The sequence below is a fragment of the Gallinula chloropus genome (genome assembly GCF_964237585.1).
Source record: "Gallinula chloropus genome assembly, chromosome: 3".
Taxonomy (NCBI): Eukaryota; Metazoa; Chordata; class Aves; order Gruiformes; family Rallidae; genus Gallinula; species Gallinula chloropus.
The window spans coordinates 112,372,455-112,388,395 of NC_140087.1; the positions used below are offsets into that span (position 1 = coordinate 112,372,455).

At 42.7% G+C, this 15,941-nt stretch overlaps 1 protein-coding gene across 1 annotated transcript; it reads right to left on the minus strand.

The window, feature by feature from the left end:
• Position 1: 1 nt before the first annotated feature.
• Positions 2 to 13,332, minus strand: LAPTM4A (lysosomal protein transmembrane 4 alpha). The gene is made up of 7 exons (XM_084261471.1): positions 13,181 to 13,332; positions 6,932 to 7,052; positions 4,718 to 4,794; positions 4,508 to 4,630; positions 2,697 to 2,792; positions 1,264 to 1,362; positions 2 to 785 (listed from the first exon to the last, which is right to left on the minus strand). The coding sequence occupies exons 1-7, from the start codon at positions 13,277 to 13,279 to the stop codon at positions 711 to 713; spliced, it is 690 nt and encodes a 229-aa protein (XP_084117597.1). The 5' UTR covers positions 13,280 to 13,332; the 3' UTR covers positions 2 to 710.
• Between the last annotated feature and the right edge of the window lie 2,609 nt (positions 13,333 to 15,941).

Consider the following 15,941-nt stretch of genomic DNA (forward strand, 5'->3'; position numbering starts at 1 on the left):
GTAAACGTTTCATAAAAGATTTATTTAAGTATCATTTATCACAAAGAAGAAAATACATATAAGATTAGAAGCATGCAACCATCTTCCACATTCCTATTCATTTTCTTGCATTCACAGCACATTGTACTGCAACTCCTGTGCCACCCTCCCTTCTTCCTGAAAAATATGATGTTTCAAGACGTAGGATAAAAAAAACACAATAAAAGGTAAGATAACATGAGAAAAGTGCAAAATAAAAAAAAAAAAGAGACACATATATACCACATTCAAACCCCTCCCTCTCCAAAAAATGGATAAAGGCAAACTCTCATTTTGCTGCACGATCAGATTGTCTTTATGAACTACTTTACAAAAAAATTAATATAAATTAAGGGCTCGATCCTGCAGACACTTATAATTGTAGCTAACTTCAGTCATAGATTGGCTCAGTTGGTATTATTAAAAGCCACAAGTTAGTCACATGCATAAGTTCTTGCAGTTTAAGGCCCTAAGGCAATAAAATGTTTAAGAGCATTAAGGAGAACAAAATTAAAGCAAACAAAAATCACTCCCAGATGTCTTTTGCTTAGTAAGTTTATGTCAAACATATTTTAAACAGAACAGTTTGCTCCTAAAGCCCTGAATATTTCTATTACTTAAGCAGTTTTGCAAGATTAAAAGACAAAACCCCCAGGAAGCTGGTACGAATGTTTATTAACATAAGAATTGCTTCAGGCAGGTATGTAGGGAGGTGGAGGTTCCTTCTCAGGCATCTTCACTGCCATCTCATAGGTTGGCAGAACATACTGAAAAGAAGACATTTTGAAGAGATTAATGCAGGAGGTTTAGAAGAAAAACACAAAAACCCACCCACACCCCATCAGCAACTTAATCTCTGTTACAGACAAACACTTTTAAGAAGATCTTACTGCTGTTTCTAGTGAGCTAATGAGGAAGTGAAAGAAGTAACAGTTTACTGCTCTGGTGAGCCTAACCCTGGGTCATTCATTCCACTCCACTGTCTCCCAGTTTCACAGAGCAGCAAGGAAGGGCTGGGACTGGCACAATCAGAAAGCTTCACTCCACTACAAAAACCCAAAGACTTTTCTCTACAAAGCCTCCTATTTTATGCACTGTAAGAGCGTAACAAAGACAGAACCCATTGTAACAGTAACTGCTTTAACTTCTTTTAGTCTTTCCAGTCTGCAAATATGCATGATACAGTGGTTTTCTACTTCAAAATTCAGTGATGCTGGTTCCTTTTATCACAAAAAGAGGTTTTACCTGTGGAGGAGCTTCAAAAGCAGGGTACACAGCTATCTCTGGCAAATTTCTGTTGCTGATGTATTTATAGCAGTTCCATACACAGTTAATTAGGTATGCCTGAAAGAAAGAGAGATTTCTTTTTAAAGACCTCAGGTGCATTAACCGAGTGAGAAATTAGATGCTGGATTACATTCATAAAACAAAAAGGAGCATAAATCAACTTAGAGGCATGGTTACTATTTCAAAGAACTATCCACATGCCTCTGTTGCTGCCCATTTAGCTTTGCTACCATAGTGATACTGAGAGCATGACCAACACAGGTTTCAGGCAAAGAATTCAGACCCATTCAATTCATGTCTCCATCTGCCTCAGCAGTGTTGATCAACTTAATCCTCAAGTGGTTTGTGCTTCTGTGGATCTCAGTCCCAGCTCGCCAGGAGGATGAGGCAAACAGCACAAACACCTCACCCCAGAGTCAGCATTATTACTTGTCCAACCACAAGTAGGGCACAAACACACCATTGGGGTGGCAAGGAGAAGACTGTAAAGTAGCCTGTACTTTAAGTCAAAATTAATCCTTATCAGAGCATGATAGCATGTCTTTACAGCAGCTACATTTTTCTTCATTATCAGTCTATAACAAATTTCTCCAAATTTTTCATATGCAAGTCAACATGTAGTTATGTAAAAGGTTCTCAATTCCCCAGTCAATACAAAAATATTATCTACTGTATTAGGCTTCCACACACGCAGTCAGATATTCCTCTTGGAGAAAGCACAGAAAAGTAACAAAATTCTTGTTTATGCCTTAATTTTTCCCTTAAATTCAAACTGAATGCAATAAAGAAATAACATCGTGGCCAGTGTATACTACGAGCTCATTTCTCTATCACTTAGTCTCCACAAGTTCTTGTAATTCAAATGAATGCCTCTGTGTTTAGATCATCAAAAAGAACATAACTGCTAATATTACCCTTCACTAGGAAGAAAGATGCAGCTGCAAATTAACCTATGCACTTCCTCCTTCCATCATCTTCCTTCCAAAACACACACCCTGGTTTGCTTGGCACAGTGCAAGATTTTAAAGGTTTTGGTTGGAAAATTTGTTTGTTTCACAACAAGCTTAACTACAAGCATTAAGTTTATCTCCCCACATGCAAAAAGATGGTATGTGAAGTCTCTGCACATTCCTACTTGGGAAGGACAGAGCCACGCAAACACGTCCCACTGCATAAGAACAAAAGTAAGGTGGCTGAAGACACCAGTACACAAAGTAAAACACTCCAGTCACACCATAACTGAACATCCTAACAATTCTGCTCAGTGAAGTTCTTAATTCAGCATTAAGAAGCCTGCTGAGACCTTAATTCGACATTGAGAATTAACTGAGATTGAGAACATGTTAATACAGTAACTCATGAAACAGACACATGCTGCAGTTTCAACTTACCTTTAAAATGATAAATAAGGCAAAGATCACCAGAACAATGAACAAGAGACAGCTGGAGTCCAAGGCAAGGAGATCATCTTTGTAAGGGAAGTCCGGCTAGTTAAAAAATAGGGAGAAAAAGGGAAGAGGTAAGCACGAATGCTGCAGTCACAAACATGACTGAAGGACATCAAGACTTTACATCAAGTGGAAAACACTCCTGAATAAACACTACTCCCCCAAAACCAACCAAAAGTTCTATTTCTCACTAATTTCTTCTTTGTCCTACCACAAAGCAGTGTTTGTCTTGTCTCTGTCCTGCAAGAACAGGTCAGAACAGAAGAGGGCTACCTATACAGAAGCCTAGAACCATCCATGTCCACAGTCACTTCTTCAGTCTCATGCTAATACAGATTTTTTTACATATATACAGCCTTTGTACTTACAGTCCTCTATTTCATAACTCTCTAACAATATTAATTACCTCCTGTCAGTTCAACCAGTAACATGTACATGCAGGGAGCAGAACAAAAAGAGGTGTCCCCAAGCTTCAGAAGTCAAAGAGCTTCAGCAAATTCACTGTTCCCTTTCCCTGACCACAGTAACAAAAGCCTCTCTCTGACACCAATCCATTTGACCTTCCCCCTCTACTCCGCCCTGGTCAGGCCCCACCTGAGTATTATGTCCAGTTCTGGGTTCCCTGGTATAAAAAAGACGGGGATCTCCTGGAGAGAGTCCAGTAAAGGGCTACAAAGATGATTAAGGGCCTGGAACATCTCTCCTACCAGGATGGGCTGAATGAACTGGGGCTGTTCAGCCTAGAGAAAAGAAGGCTAAGAGGGGATCTTATTAATGCTTATAAATATCTTAAGTGTGGGACACGGGGAAATGGCCAGCCCCTTTTCAGTGGTCTGTGGGGACAGGACAAGGGGCAATGGCTGCAAGTTGGAGCACAGGGAGTTCCACACCAACATGTGGAGGAACTTTTACACAGTGAGGGTGACAGAGCCCTGGGACAGGCTGCCCAGCAGGGTTGTGGAGTCTCCTTCTCTGGAGATATTCAAGACCTGTCTGGACACCTCCCTGTACAACCTGTCCTAGGGAGCCTGCTTTGGCAGGGGGGTTGGATCCGATGATCTCTTGAGGTCCCTTCCAACCCCTACAATCCTGTCATTTTTAAAATCTCTTTAAAAGGGATTTTTCACCTCTACTTGAACAGATCCCAAAAGACCAGCCACAAAGAGCTTGCAATCCCTGTTAACTGACAGTGTATTCTACCCATGGAGTCTCCTTGCAGTTAAAGCACAAGCAGTGTTAATGACAACTCCATTAGTTTCTTCAGAAGGTATTGTTGCAAAATGAGAGGAGTCATCTAGAACATGAAAAAGAATCCTCAAAATCTCAGATTCCATCCCATAATGCTGTGGGACCTACACCATATGAATCTTTACTTATCGTTGCCTCCTCTCCCATCAAGTAACAGTCAACACATTGTACAACTGCAGTAGCAAACCTTGCACAGAACAGCATCACTTAAAGCGTTGGGGACATCTTTGGTTGGAGTGCAAATGTAGCAGAGACAGTTCAATAACTCCTCCACAGTTCTTTCTTTACTCTCCCTGACTTTCCCTTTAGTGAGCAATGACACCTTTGACCCTTACACCTCTGATAATCTCAGTCTCAGCCACCCCAGCAGTCAGCATTGTGGCTGCTGCAGCCTGAATTCCTCTTTGGGATTCACAGGAAGGTAACTAAAGCTCAGTCATTTATCCAATTAAAGCAGAGTTTAATTTAAAATGTGAAATATCAATTTGAGCTGAACAAGCACTTACCAACTGATCCAAGTAATCCTTGATTCTCGGCAAGTAGGTTAGAGAACTGATGGCAACCAGACAGCTGAGCACAAAGTCAAAGAGTTGGTAACAGAAAAATGGGATCAGCCAGCCTACACGGTGCTAAAAGGGAAAAAAGCAGCAGTCTGTAAGGTATTTCATTAAAACTGAAGTAGCAAGTTTAAAACCACATATTATAAATATACTTACCGCAATTGCGCCGTACACCATCATTGCACTGATTGTGAACATGAGGAGGGAGATGGCAAATAGAACACAGGCATTTTCTACATGAAAGAAACAAGAGTATCAGTCACTTTCTGAAGATGCCATGCTGTAGCTGACAGGTAACACAAGCTCTATCATCACTATGATCAGTTCTCAGTCAGCTGTTACATCTGTGCAGCAGCAGGACTGAGTAACTCAGACTTCTCCTAATGGGAAAAAAAATCTGGTTCAAGGAAACCAGCAGTCATTTAGAAAGATCCCTCTGCTATAAATCAGAAGTCTGAATAAAGTTCAGACACACCAATCAGAAGCCTGACACAGTTTGATAGTAAGGTAACATCATGACATTGATTCATCATATGTTGTGTGCTAAAAGTAGGTGTGTGAGTAACTTAACAGCAGCACAGCATCAACCTTTACACTTCAAATGGTTTCATTATGTAATTTGGTCATTGGCAGTGGGAGCAACGCTGCTCCTTCAGTAACACTGAGGAACACAGGAAATTGCTATGTGGAAGGTATCCCCTTATTCACAAGAAAAGGCAGCTGAACAGGAGCCGAACAGCAGCAGAATCCAGGACACTCATGGAAACAGAAAGATAAAGGTTGTCTCTGTGCATCACAGTTACTGATGACAGAAGAACAGCTGCCTTCCACAAGCTAGATGATGCTGGTTCTCCTGCAGCTAGCACAGTTTACATTTTTAAACACAGAGAAAGAAACCAGCTTGAGAGCCTATAGATGCAGTAAGCTCTTGTTTTAGCAATACCCAAACCAAACTGTTATGGTTCTCAGGCTTGAAACAGACAACCAAAGAATTGTCAGCTTTCTAGTCTGCAACTCTGGAGAGGCACTGCTGTATCCAATTCAGTACAAGGTAATAACATCTACATACAACATATGGCATTAAGAAGGAGGTCCTCACATGCTCGAAACGCACTGCATTGATCAGAGTGCTCCAAGTACTCAGCAATAACCAACAAGTATGGTTTTCTTCTCAGGATTTGTTACTCACAAGATGCATAATCAAAACTGTAATATCCCTTCATGCACACAAAACCCTCTACTCTATATCCCAACCTAGTAAACACGAACCTTTAAGCAGGTTATAGCCATTTTACACTGGAAAGTAGAAAAAGCACTTTCAGAAGCATCTCTCAGTTACACAAGCTTAAGGCTACCCAATACATGTTACAAAACATAAGACATTTTATAGGTATCTGCTATAGTTATACTTAGTATCTTGGCTTTATGAAATACTTGGTTCTTGCTCCCACTCTCATTTCATTACTAATGAGTGTGAGCTACTGTCAGAGGCCAGAAAGGTCAGATCCTCAGCTCAGGTCACATGCAACTGACATCAAGGCTGTAAACTGAAATTCTCAAAGTCCAGATCTGTGCTGTACTATTTACCTTCACTCCAGATTGTAGCTGACCCTCCCTAAATTTTAGTGCAATATAACTGACTCAGATGAGAGACATTAGAAGCACCACACTCAACATATTTCTGCACATTTTAAAACAAGAAAGAACACCACATACAAGCTTACATGTCACACTGCAGTTAAGAAACTTGGTCATTACAAACAGAAGTTTGACACTGATTACACCTGTATACATCACACACCTCATCTAGAACAGAGTGGAAGCAGGTTTAAGGCTGCTCATGATTCTTTCTCTTCTAGTTCTTCTGCATGTCTAACTTCTTAGATAAATATGCATTCACTCCAGTATTTGGCACACCACTTCTTAGAAAGACAGCATGTTTTTCCTCTTAGTTAAATTAGAACTCCTACACAGCAGCCATAAGTTGAGGGTCAACACAAGCTTTTAAAAACCGTGTAAGAAATTAGCTGGTTTTTATTTTAGTGGCACAAGAACAGTAAATGCTATTGGAGAAGGTGAATTAGATGTTCCACTCATACTTCAACACTCAAAGCATGAGAAGGCCAAGAAATCTTTAGTAATCTATTAAGATGCTTAAGAATAATATGGAACAAGAGTAATATTCCACATAAGGGGCTTTTTATTAATTCTTGTAGAACACCTCAACCTCACAGTAATTAAACAGAAATTCAGAACACAAGATAACCATATTCAAGAGCTGTATGCATATATTACACACTGGCCTAAGGCAAATGCACTGTGACACTGCATATGCTCTCTTTTCTAACCAAACAGCACTTAGATACCTACCAGCCATTCTCTCGGAAGCATAGTAATTCCCAATGACTTCATACTGGATATCAACAGTTGGCACCATATTTGGATGAGTCACTTCTACTGTCAACAAGATGCCCATCAGCAAGTTCACCACCTGAGAAGGATCACAGTTACCTAATGGTTATTTACATTGCAACAGTTACAGTATTTTTCAAGGACACACTAATAAATCTTTTGTTAGAAATAAGCTCTCTGCTTTGCCTATATATGGAAGAAAAAAAAAGAACACAACTTTAGTCTTAAGTTCAAGCTGATTTAAAGCTACTACTAGAAAACCACCTAGAAAAGCTTTGGACACTTACTAGCAATGAATTAGAACTAAATAACTTTGAAAATTAAGTATATAGTGGTTGGAAGAATTCAAATTACATTATTAAACTGATGGTACATGATGAGTGCACAGATTTGTGAACTGAAAAATTTGAAATGTGAACAGAAAACTGAAAAAGAGAGGACAAAAAGGAAAAGGTACAAGAGACACAAGGAACATTTGGGAAGAGGTTCTGCTTTCTACAAACTGAAAGGTAGAATTAATGTAATGCACAAATAAGGTACTGCACCTTAATCTTTCAAATCGTGCTGGGGGCATGAAGCATGAGGGGATGGGCAAGGACCACACAGTAAATACAGAATATGAGGAAAAAACATAGCTCTAACCCTCAAATGTACCTTGCTTCTTGGCTTCTCCCACGTGACAGTTTTAATACAAGCAGGGAAAAATAACTGGCTTGCTCCTTCCCTCCCTCCCTCCCCTTCCTCCATCATTCCTTAAAGTCTCATCAGTCCTTATCAGAATGGCTACACAAACACAGGTAAGTTAAAGAAGTCTCACACAAAGATCACACAAAGATTGCACTCCAAAATATGTAAACATTCAGCACTGGTATGTGCTTACTAGTCCTCCTCCTTGCTTACACTGCCACTGAAGACCACTTCTGTTCCCCCATTTTGGTACATACCAGAAACGCTTTCAGTGGCACTAAGAGCTGAGAGTCACAAGTGGCTTAAGCCTCTGTAACATTGCCCTCACAGCATTTATAACCTAGTCAAGATTTACTGGGGCACAGTTTCTGTTACTAATATATCGAGAGAAGGCTGCATAACAACCAAAAAAAAAGTCACAGTGGTATTTTCAAGCTTCAGTTGTTTCCCAATCAGTACTCAGTACTATCACCACCACTAGTGTGATCTTTTATAATCATCCCTGAAAAGAAAAAAACCAAACTGGTTTGCAGTTTCTCACAACTCAAGAATATCTGCCAGATACTTCTTCTTTTACTGGCCTGGTTCAAGGAGTCAGTGATAGTAAAAGTCTTCTGACATAACTGAAGTTTTCAGTAAAGAGAAAAGGCTTTTGAACTTTTAAATGGAGCTTTAGTTTTTAAAGCCCATAGTTTGCATATGCTTTTCTAAGTGTTCTGTTGGTGTTTGTGCTTCCCCTGGGGTTTAGGGTTATCAAGGTGATAAGCTTGGTTATACTTTCTGCTAAAAAGAACCCATTAGTGAAACCAAAGCTGACAGTTTTGTAGAAAAGCTATCACGTCAGCCTATTTTCTACCAATTTAATAGAAATTCCAGCTACTTTCAGCTACTTTTATCCCCCACTTTATGCCTCAGGATGTAAAAATATTACAGCTAGTACTGCTGGCAGTAAAGAACTAAGTTTAGCCACCAATATCTTTAGCCTTGAAATGAGCATCTTCCCCCCCATTACAATATGCTTCCTACAGGGCAAGCTGTCAAGTTGTGCATCTGTCACTTGTCTTTTATTCTGTTTCACCAGGGATCAAATGTATATAGAATACTATAGTCTCTCACCACTCCTGTTTCACCCTTCTCTACGCTCGCTTTCTGCTCTCAATGCATTTTCAAGCCTCTTATTTCCTTCTGAGTGACTGAGCAGTATCAAACCTCTCCTTTGGACAGTAACTTCCTGCTCTGTATCTGATTTAAAAAGCTTATGTCAAGGTTCAGATCTCTGGCAATTGAAACACTGGTTTGTACTTCACAGAAAACAGAGACACATGTTCAATTGTACCTTAATCATTTATTGTTTACACAGTGTCATCATTTTAACTTAAATAGTGATAAAGTTGAGGACAAAATACACTATTATTTCAATACTGAGTTGAACTGCCATGACAAGCTGACTCAAGATAAAGAACAAGCAGCACTTGGATTAATACAGAAGTTCCAAAGAACTGGAATGCCTTGGAATTGCAAGTCTGTGATCCTACCACGGTCCTAATTCAGCATACATAAGTCCTTAGTAATTTCACTAATTATTGAGTTCAGTTCAAAGCATTAAAGCTTTATTTTCTCAACCTGAAATGGCTTGCAAGGAAAATAGGAAATTGAAGACAGTCATTCAAAACCCAATCTGTTAGGATGACTGAGACACAATAAAAATACTCACTGGCAAAGTCCTAACAACAACAAACCCAGACCACTGCCAATTTACACCCCAGGGTTCCCACTACTCTATTACTGCTATTTGTGACTCACATCACAGCACTGAGCAATTAATCATATTCAACATAGGGATTTCAATTAAGAGTTACTAACAACTCCAAATTAGTCCTTTTAAGCCCAAAGCCAGAGCCTATACTTTAACTACCATTTTGCTTCCACGGGAGCTTGATAACAGCAAGATCACAGTGCTTGTTACAGCTTGATAGTCAATGTGACTGGCAGCAAGAACATGGTTTGCACTGCAAGGCATGAAAGCCTGACAGAATATACTCACTACAAGTATATGTTTCAGCAGCAGTCTGTGTGTAAGAGATGAGAAAGACACAGCACAGGTAAGGCTCAGCGTAATCTGAAGGGTAAAACCTCCAACACCCAAAAAAACCCCTACCAACCCTAACAAACCAGCACTCAGGGGATTGTGCACCACTCTGAGGTGACACCTCAGAAATCCCCACAGTCCCCATCCTGGCCTTTTTTGTTAGAAAGTCAAAGAACAGTAATACAAAATGCATGCTTATATTTTTATTTAAAAGATGGTTCCATTAAGATAAAAAAAATCCTTAACTTCACTTTGTAGTAGTTAAAGAAATCTGTTTTAGTCTTGTAATTGGGATAACTGAGATTAACAGAAGTCTGGTGTAGGTTATATCAAATTTAAAAGAATCTAATAGTTGGTGTGAAAGTAGAAAGTCAGCATTTACTACACACTGGTAACAAAATACTAGCTCCCCATATGTTCAGAACTCAAGAGACTGTGGAACTGTAACTAGCATTAGCTTTTCAATTAGGAAGCTTTATCTCCACAGTATACATCTAATATGCCTAATCATGCAAGTGCTTCATCTCTCTGGAGGCCTGAACACGCAGTCTAGGTTTCCCTAAGCACTCTGAGTGACTAAGTCTTGGACAGAAACAAGAATTCCTACTTATGATTTGCCTCTTTCTTTTTATGAGTGGGCAAGAAGAGAGAAATTGCCTTGCACTAGGACACTTTCTCACCTTCCTCTCATTTTTTCCAGTAGTTTTCCTTAAACATGTCCCTGAAGAAATAAACTGAGATGGGGGAATTTATTACACTAAAACAACGAAAAACCTGAAAACCAGTGATTTTAAATAGGCTATTTCAGAGCTTCTAGCGCTGTCAGCATTAGATTGAGGCCAGTTACATTCCTTTATTTCTGGAAGACCTGTTAAGGGAACAAAGGCCTCCAGAGTTCATCCTGACCCTCCTGCTAACCAGTAGCAATTGCATCATTTTGACTCGATTGTTGAAGTTTGCTGCCAGGATGAAACAGCCACTCCCTCCAAAACAATGCTATTACTTTTAGACTGTTTATGAAACTCTCATCTGATTTCTGCCAGCAGAGTGTTCATGCTTCCGGCTGCTGGAAAGCGCTCTGCCTAGTAAGAAAGTTTACAGGAAGAAACAAACTTCAAAGCCACACATTTGCAATTACAGAGCTAGGAATAGGAGGTTTCTTTTTCCTTCCTACACAGAACAGTAGTGGGTGTTGCAGAGTAAACCAAACTACATGAATCCTGGAACTCGAGCGCGAGTCTGTTAGGTATGTTCTTAACTCATTTTGCAAATGCAGTTTTATCTGTTTATCAGAAACACTGGCAGAATACAGACCCAAGCATGCTTAAAAGACACAGTTTGATCACACAGCATCTGCAGCAGACATTTTAGAAGATCCTTGTTCTCTCTAGGCTCACAGTAGCACACAAGGACAGTTCTGCAACTGTTTTAGCCAGGAGGCAAGTTAATTAGATGCAAGACTTAAGAAGATAGATACAAATAAGCAAGAAACAGGAAAATGCTAAAGAAACGGTTACATAAGAATAACACGAATGTATTAAACAGCCAAAACTCTTATCTTACTAAAACATCTGGAGTAGATTGCTAGGAGACTCCATTTTCTGTTTGGTATCAGATTCCTTCAGGACTGCATAGCTCGGGAACACAGTGTAGCTAGTAAACGCAGTCTAACCAAGACTTTCAGTAACACAAACCTATTGTTGAACTAAACACTCTCCTCCACCGAAAAGCTACCTCCCTCTCAAAAAGAGGAACCAAAACAATCCTCTCCCCTCCCCCCCCAAAAATCAAACCACAAAACCAAACCACAAAACAAACCCTAAACTAAAGCACTCCACACAAAGTTGTGACTATTTGTCCCAACTGCAACTTACAGGCACAGGTTATTAAATGGTTTTAGAAATACTTCTCCCAAGCAACTGTGGAAAATACTTAAGTTAGTGACGTACTTAATGGTTCATTAACTTGTCTAAACAACCTGACATACTCCATTTAATTTTTTTCAAGTTAGTCAGCAGAAAGATAAGTGTAATTTTCACTGTCCAAATCATCCTTTTCCTGCAGTTTTGTTACACTTCCCACCCCCTACCTTCCATTTTCTTCCATTCCTCTACTAGTGTGATCCTGTACTTTTTTTCTTGTCAATTGAAGGTCAGATTTAAAAAAAAAAAAAAAAAAAACAAACTAAAAATCTCCCTATACTTGCTGGAAATAATCCACAAACTCTCTAAATTTAAATTCTCACATCTCTAAAACCAACTTCTGTGCATGGCTCCTTCACATCAAGGCCTAAGAGTTCAGTATTCTCTATTTTTACAATCTGAGAAAGGGTGAAGGAGAATAAAGGTTTTTGTTACAGTTTCAGGAGACTAGAAAAGCTGCGATGCAAGATTTTTAAAGTATCCTCACATTTTTACTGCCCATGAGGGTAAGGGGAAGGAAAGATAAGGAAATGACGTCAACAGAGGGGAAGCCAGTTCCCCTTTAAGGAGACTGAGGGAACTTTAGGCTCCAGGCCTTAACTTGCCGATGCTGTTTTCACATTTCTACTTCAATTCAAATCTCTCTTGAATCAAGTTCACCACCACGGCTGCTCAGAGAAAGGGCGCCCAACAGGCGGAAAACAAGAGGTGTTCTGGGAAGTTAACCTGTTTCTGTCAGTCCTCACCCACTGTGGCAAGAGCACAGTGCGCCAAACAACCAGGAACTTCCCTTTCCACAACGCTCGTCAACGGGCAGAAGCCACGTTTCTTCTGAAGACCCTCACCTTCCTCTCGGGGGCTACGTGCCGCCCAGGGGAACCGCATCTTCCCACCCTCACCGCAGCCCAAATTCCAGCCCCTCCACGCGTCACATTCTCCTCTCCTACCAAGGGTGCACCAAGGGAACCTACAGAAGCCCCTACTCTTCCGATCCAGGGAAGGGAGCTACAGTAACAGAACCCCTCGGAGACCCAGGCTGACACATACTGAACTTTCCTCTCGGTTTATTTCTCTGATCCAGAAAGAGAGGCCGCCACGCCACAGCTGCCCGACACTCAGAAAGGGGCAGGCCCAGGGAAACACGCCGTGCGCCCCCAGGGAACTCGTGTACCCCCAAGAAACTCGTGCAGCTCCCTGCGCACGGAGCAATCGCGACAGTTGGCGCGACGACAGGCGCCTCCCGCAAGGGAACAAGCCCCCAGGCGACATGACGGGAGCCCCCGCTGCGCCCGCCGCCACGCACCACCCCAACCCCTTCCCCCCCCCGCCTCAGGCTCCCCCCAGCCCAGAACCCCCCACCGGGCCCTCCGGCGGCGCATGCGCGCTGCCCACTCCGCGCCCACCGCTCCCGAGCTGGGCAACGGCCGAACTCGCACGCATGCGCCCCGCGCGCAGCCCAAATCGCCGCCCCCTCAGCGGCGCTGGCTGCCCCCCACGCCAGTCTCTCACCATGTACCAGGTGCCCAGGATAATGGTGCCCGTCCGCACATGGCAGCAGCCACAACAGCGGGTACTGTAGAAGCGGTCCCGGCTCCGTTTAAACGTCATGGCGGCGGTGGTAGTAGCGGCAACAACACGAACCTCCCGCCTCCGACCCCACCGCTCGCTCTCTCTAGCCACTTCTCCAGCGGAGAGCCGTAAAACCCCCGCGCACGCGTCACCGCCCCCCCGCCCAATCAGGCGCCGACAGCCGTGGCGCGGGGGTGTGCCTACGGGAGGGCGCGCGCGTTGCCGCGGTAACGCGTGATTGACGGCGTCATGGACCAATCACAGCAGCCCTGGGTGTACCGCCCTCTCGTTCACCTGCGGCGCCGGGGCGGGTCTCACCTGAGCCGAGGTCCGGTGCCCGACGGCCCGCGGAGGGTGGCGCCCCGTCTGTCTGCCATGTTGGGGCGGTCCGTTCTTCCCGCCACAGCCCCCTCGGGCTGGCACCACTCCGCATGGCTGATCCCGGGGGGGGGGGGGAGGAAGGGGGGGGGGGGCAGGCCCCTGACCGCGTTACCTTGGCCTGCCTCCCTGCGTGGTGCCGGTTGGCCAGGGCAGAGAGCCGGTGCGCGGCCTCTGAGCAGGCGGCCAGAGCCTTACGGGAAAAACTTCCTAATCCAGCCGCAGCCCTTTCTTCCAGGAAAATCTGGAGTAGGTGTCTCCGTAGTGGAGCCCTGCTTTGAGGTAGTGCCAGCATCCCCCGGCCTTTGCTGGAATGCAGCTGGTGCTGTAGCGAGTCTCATTCCTCTGAAACCTTTTGCTGTTCTTTGCTTCAATTCCTCGGATTAAAATACAAACACTGTGTGCTACCTGCTAAGGGGTGTGTGATAAGTAACCAGAGGAGCAGTTGCAGGCTTGGATGACGCCTTTCTTTTTTGTCAGTTGAAGTCCCCATTTCTGAGTGGGTAATAATAATACTTGATTGGTCCCACTGGACATACAAGGTGCTGCCAGGCATGTGTGCTAATTAGATGTAATGTGTATAAATCCAATGGCTGCTTTCATACAAGCATGTGGTAAGAGGTGTACTCCACTGCTTAAAGTGCGAGATCTGGTCCTGCATGGAGTGGGACCTGTAAACGAACTCTGACCCAAGGGCAGCCACTGGTTTTTGGAGACCTGAGCTGTTGATGTAGGTAGGCACACAGTTTATTTTAACTCTGATGCAGCTGCAAGTATTTCCTTCTTTGCAGCATACAACCAATCTGAGACACTCATAAAACCATAAATATTTGCAGTTCATATATACGCCAAGATATATGTCATATATCAGTATTAATACAGACACAATATTTTTTTCACTCAGAACAATGAGCAGGTAATGAAGGGGACTGTACTTGTCCTTTTGCTATATTCCTGATCCCACAATTAAGACATTTTATTGTTTCAGCTACTTTGTCTATTTTTAACATGAGCTGTTGCTGAGTTGTTTGAAATTACTTACTTAAAGGCTTTAAAACTGACCTTTTTATTTTAAATCCCCTGTGTTCCATAATTGGTGTTTTTCTTCCTTAGGGCATATTTCATTTTTGAGTAAACATGTTGTAAGTGCTGCTAAGACTGCTCTAATGATCCTATTATAAACTATTGTTTGTTTCTTCAGTGCTCCTAATGTTCTCAGCCCTGTGCACAGATGCTTAATTATCAACACTCTGATTTAATGTAGCAAAACCAGACTAATTTTAATCAATATACACACATGCATGTAAATAAATAGAAAAGGATTGTGCTTTTTATTTTTTTCCCCAAACAGTCATTTAAGAAATCATTTTTTTCACAGATGGCGCGTTGGGAAGCCTCAGCCAACTGCTCCTGCAGCACACACGCCTGAATTGATTACATTGTTCCTGGGGAGCTGAGAGAGGCTCTCCCTCCTGCTGGTCTGTCCCTGTGGGAAACTGGAATTCACAGAATTGTAAGGGTTGGAAGGGACCTTGAGAGATCATCGGGTCCAACCCCCCTGCCAAAGCAGCTCCCTAGCTCATATTGCACAAATAGGCGTCCAGACAGGTCTTGAATATCTCCAGTGAAGGAGACTCCACCACCTCCCTGGGCAGCCTGTCCCAGGGCTCTGTCACCCTCACTGTGAAAAAGTTCTTCCGCATGGCGGTGTGGAACTTCCTGTGCTCCAACTTGCAGCCATTGCCCCTTGTCCTATCCTCACAGACCACTGAAAAGGGGCTGGCCATTTCCCCCTGCATCCCATATATAAGATATTTATAAACATTAATTAGGTCCCCCCTTAGTTTTCTTTTCTCTAGACTGAAGAGCCCCAGCTCACTCAGCCTTTCCTCGTAGGGGAGATGCTCCAGGCCTTTAATCATCTTCATAGCCCTTCTCTGGACTTTCTCAAGGAGGTCCCTGTCTTTTTTATACCAGGGAGCCCAGAACTCACCTGGCTGTCAGTGAGTCAGAAGAGAAAGCAGGAGCCTCTTGCTTGAGTTAGGACATCCACATGGGAACACCTAGATTCCATGCTCAATTTGAATGGTTTGTGGGGCCAAGCCTGCCAACTAAGATCTTGGGGTTGGACACTGCCTTGACTAGTATCGCTGGCAGCTCTCACGTCAGGCTTAGATCTTTAGGGCTATTTTCATGAGATGAAAGAAATCTTAATTAAGTGTTCATATCTTTGTCAGCCAGGCTCAGAATAAGAATTGATGCGATTCCCTTGAGCTTCACTGCTTGTTATACCCTGCAGACAACAAAGATACTGGGAAGAATA